The sequence below is a fragment of the Suricata suricatta genome, chromosome 4 (genome assembly GCF_006229205.1).
Source record: "Suricata suricatta isolate VVHF042 chromosome 4, meerkat_22Aug2017_6uvM2_HiC, whole genome shotgun sequence".
In the NCBI taxonomy this organism is placed as follows: Eukaryota; Metazoa; Chordata; class Mammalia; order Carnivora; family Herpestidae; genus Suricata; species Suricata suricatta.
In genome coordinates, this window is record NC_043703.1 from 157,126,824 (window position 1) to 157,131,565 (window position 4,742).

General features: G+C 53.1%; 1 protein-coding gene across 1 annotated transcript in view; it reads right to left on the reverse strand.

Moving 5' to 3' along the window:
* GREB1 (growth regulating estrogen receptor binding 1) overlaps nucleotides 1–4,742 on the reverse strand; it is a 73,724-nt gene continuing 68,982 nt past the window's right edge. Inside the window, exons 30-32 of the mRNA XM_029936363.1 lie at nucleotides 3,741–3,941; nucleotides 2,952–3,090; nucleotides 1–1,816 (exon numbers count right to left, since the gene is read on the reverse strand). Coding sequence (XP_029792223.1) covers nucleotides 1,653–1,816; nucleotides 2,952–3,090; nucleotides 3,741–3,941 — 504 coding nt within the window. The 3' untranslated portion in view covers nucleotides 1–1,652. The remainder of the gene's footprint in view (nucleotides 1,817–2,951; nucleotides 3,091–3,740; nucleotides 3,942–4,742) is intronic.

Genomic DNA, 4,742 nt, shown 5'->3' on the forward strand with positions numbered 1-4,742 from the left:
CATGAGGGCATCATAGGTTTTATTTATAAGCCTGGAACAAACGAGAATCCTCATTTGGTTTCTTCCAAGTTTAAATTAGCTAACAAAAATGGGAAGCATGGCACACACACTATTTACAAAAGACAAACACCACTGAAGAAGGTACGTTTTTATTCCAAGATAGGAATAATGGCATATACGGAGGGATTGTTTCAAAAACCTTGAACTAATCTTTTGTATTCACAGGCTGTTTCTTCTGGGGGATGGGGTGGGAGGGAGATATAACTCTTAGGTGTCATCTTCTAACATCATTTCTTCTTGGACTGTTATCCATTAGAGTGCTAAGAAGTGTCTCAGTTGGGTGGGCAGGAATGCATGCTGCTGGTGCATTTCTGAGTATCTTCAAACCCTTCCTGCAGTTCGGGGCCCTCCAGAAGCACCGTGGCCTCAGGGCAAGACAGACCCCGGTCCAGAATCCAGGAGTCGACTTCTGTCCTGTGTGGTGGCCTCAGTGACCTCGGTGAGATGCAGGTTCCCTGCATCTGAACCTGCTCGTCTTCCAAGTGGAGGGTGACTGCACCCCCCCAGGCTGTTGCAAGGACGAAGCAAGATCAGAACCGTGAGAGCACCTGGTCGGACTCCTGGCCCACGGGTGGCACTTGACCATGCAGGCAGGTGGAAGGGTGAGCATCAGGGAACATTCCAGCTGTCCTCTCTGCCATGCCCTCACCCACTCCGATCAGGGCCCAGCGCTCGTGCGGGAAACAAGCTACTTAAGGAACTGAAAACTGAGCTTAAATAAATTATAGTCAAAAGTCTAATTCTTACCAACTATTTCATGTCCCTTTGGTGATTTTCATTGTTTCAAAGCAAGCAGTTTGGTTCTCTTTCCTTTGTAAGGCAAAGTCTGTCTCTTCAGGTTGTCCTCTGGAACCCTAATTTCCTTCCTGAAACCCTTTTGGTTTTAAAGAAAGTTACTTTTCACTTTTGCCCTTTCCAAGAGGTAGGGTATTGACCCTATACTGTTTTATTTTAATAGAATCATACTTGCTGCGATGTAAAACCATTTACTTTACTTTCTTAAGAGTGAATGCCTCTGGGCTAGCTTCTGACTGGCAGGCAATTACATCATTCTTATTAAATGACCTTGGTTCTTTCTTGTCTCCAGCCTTTACAGTTAAAAATGTTCTTCTGGAATATTGCTCTGTAGTCGGTGATAAGGAAACCCATAGAAAGCCAGCATCCTACCCATCACCCAACAAGAAGGGACTGGCACCTCTACGAGAAAATCCAAGGGTGATCCTTTAGAACAGAAAAGTCACGTTTGTCCATGGAGGCACGCTGATGACAGGGCGGTAGGCCAAGGTTTGTTCTTCCTAAAACGGACTTCCTAAAATAGATCCCCGGCTGTGGGGTGTGGTCCGGGACTCAGGGGGCGTGGCTCGGGACCCCGGGGGCGTGGCTTGGCGCCCCTGCTTGCCACCCACTCATCCTCGCTGCTCTAAGCCTCCACGCATGTGCAGGCCTGGGCTCCCGGCCTGTAGCATGAGGGGCTGCACCATGGTCCGGACCCATTCCAGCTCGAGCCCCCGACGGATCTCAGGGTCCCTTTAGCCTCAAGAGCACGGGGTTCCGAAGGCTCCGCTCCTGCAGAAAATCTGCCCGTGTCTCCCTCAGATATGCCGCCCGGTCAGAAAAAAGAGCGGCCGGTCTTCCTTGGCGTTGGCCGTCTGGAATTCGTCCCGCAGCCGGAACTGCCATTCGTCCTCCAGCTCGAGGCGGACCACGGTCTGACGCAGGGAGTTCCGGTCCTGGCAGATCACGCACAGGGTGGCACCTGCGTGGGCAACGGCAGAGGTGGTGAAGACAAGAAAGGAAAGCCACTGTCTGGATTCTACTTGCAAAAATGATGGCGTTTGGGAAGGAAGGACGGGCATCCAGGTGGCCCTCCTGCTGCTCTTGGAAAGCTCCGCGTGCTCAGCGAGACGCACGGTGAGATGTTATTTGCCAGGTCTGGCAGGTGAGACAACACGGAGGCAGAAGAAACGCACACAAAGAGGTGGAAGGGGTGGAGAACCGGAAGCAGACAGACGACTTGTCAACTTGTCCGATCCCAAACGAGAGCTCTGGTTCCAGCCCCATGCTAGCCTGCCTCCCTGGCTGACCCCACCCCTTCCTCTCCCATGCGAGCCTCCTGCGTACTGGTCAGACGCAGCAACCCCCACGCCTGCCCAGCCTCGGGGATCCTCCCCCCTCGCCACTCCTGGCATCCTCCATAATCCACCCCCGTTGGCTCATTCATCCCCGGTTGGCACAATCCCCCGGGTCTAGCAGCCTACCTTCCTATCCACATGTCCTGTCCTCCTAGTGCACGAAATGTGTCCGAAACAGAGACCATGAGAGAAACCCTTCCCAAGGCCGCATACAATGTTGGTGCTCAGGAAACACCTGCTCCACAAGACCAGAGTGAAGACACCCAAGGGCAAGTGAGGATCGGTTAGGATCCCCAGCTGGTTGGAAACAACCTTCTTAAGTCCTATAGAACCTCTGTCACTCTCTGCCACTCTAGGATGACAACAGCTGGGGGGGGGGCAGAAAGGTCAAAGAGCATGCAGTACCCCCCGCGATGAGGAGGAAGACCTCAGGTCCCAGGAGAAAGGGATGTCTGAAGGGACCTGGGTGCCCAGTGAAGGATCTGGGCTGATGAGGAACCCAGAAGTTCAAAACACTCACCTAAAAGAAAGGGGAAGTGTCCTGTCTCTACCCACACAGGTACCAGGGAAAGGGGCCACCCTGGGACCGTGTCCCAGCCTTCCGTACTTTCCTGGATAATCGAGGCAATCATATTCCCTCTCTGAGCCTCAGTTTACCCACTGGCAAATGAGGGCTAGGTTCAGAGGTCACCTCCTCGGAGGCGCCAGGTGCCAAAAGGCATTCAAATCAAGGTCCAGGGTAAAAGCACGGGACGTTACCTTTCAGAAAATGGAACTTTTTCAAAAAGCTAGCTCCCACAAAAGAATCACAGAGGTACAGCAGGAGTCCGCTAAACGTGAAGTCAGAGCAGCTGACGTTTAGGGAGTGAGGCCGTGAGCTCACATAACACACAGAAATCTGAAAGAGAAGGAGAATCCGAGAGAAACTGTCATTCCTCATGCAACACCCAACAATGTTCTGCTCGGGCTTTGCACCTAACAAATACTAACTGCTTGGTCAAGCTCAAGGCCATTGGGGGTGGGGACAGAGACAAGATGTGTGTTATTTCCAAAATCCAGTCCAAGAAATTTATCCAGCGGTGCCTGGGTGGCTCCGTCGGCTAAGCCTCCGACTTCAGCTCAGGTCATGATCTCATGTTCGTGGGTTCGAGCCCCACAACGGGCTCTGTGCTGACAGCTCAGAGCCTGGAGCCTGCTTCCGATTCTGTGTCTCCCTCTCTCTCTGCCCCTCCCCTGCTCATGTTCTGTCTCTGTCTCTCAAAAATAAATAAAACATTAAAAAAAAAAAGAAATGTATCCAGATGCGCCTATTCATCAATTCAAGGATCAGAAATATGTTGGCGTCCATGTCAGTTTTCGTTCCTGACTTATTATATCGGGGGGCAAACCATTTAAACTCTCTCGGGCTTCCCTTATTGGCTACAAAGTGGGGTAAACACTTGAGGCAAAGGAGCTGAGTGGTTATCATCCCGAGTCTTGGATTCTGGTGCCTCTGTTTTAGGAATGTCGCGGATTCGTGGATGGGACAGGGCCCCCTCTGAAAATCACCTGAGATCCCAGGTTAAGGTAGCAGTCGACCGAGAGCACGGGGTGGCCACGGTTCCGCAGGGACAGTGGGAAGAATCGGTGGCTGTGGTGTTGGAGAAACTTCTCGAGCAGGAGCTGCGCGGGCGCCGCGAGGAACGCGTGCTTGCTGTCCGGGGCGCAGATGTACTGGGCCGGCATGATGGCCGCGGGGTCGCCGGACGCCTGCGCGGGAAGGCGTGGTCAGCCCTCCCCCGAGCACAGAGCCCCTCCTCAAGCTTCTTCTGGGGTGAGCAGCCCCATCACGGAAGACTGTGTGTCCCAGGGCAGAGCTGTCAGCTGAGAACACACACTTTGCCCAGGAAACTCTGTCAGGGAAAACTCTGCGTACCCAAGGTGGGCCGTGTGAAACTGATGAATGAAACCGGTAAGAACTGTAGGCATTGGCCATCTCACGCAGAAGATGGGCCGCCTGGTCTAGAATAAGCAGGAGAACCAACAGACCTTGGGAACGCTCCCTTAAATCCAGGGACTCAAGCCTCTGGGAAGGATCAGCCTCCTTCTGGCCCCAGATCCTACCCACCTTACTTCTACCCGCAGCGCCCTTCCTGCCAACCACCTGCCTATCTGCGCCCACCACACCTTAGTCCATAGCCAATGTGTTCACCGTGCGGCAGCCGGGGAGGCTGTTGGCGTAAATAAAACTAATCGAATCCTGTGCTGGACAGCCTTCAGGCATCTCCCGTTACCTCTAGAGAATGCCCAGAATGTTCCCACGGCTGCTGACCCTACATGCTTCTCTAGCCCATCTTTGCCACACCCTCTGCCCTTTATGCTTCTTCCACGCTGACCTCCTGGCTTCCACCTGCTCAGCTCCTTCCCCCAGATTCTTCCTTGAACCTGGAAATGCAGCTTCTTATCCCTGAGGTCTCTGCTTTAATGTCACTTTCTCAGGGACACTCACACAGACTCCCACCCCCACCCTTCTCAAGGTTAGGTCCCAGTGATACACATTACTCTCGTGGT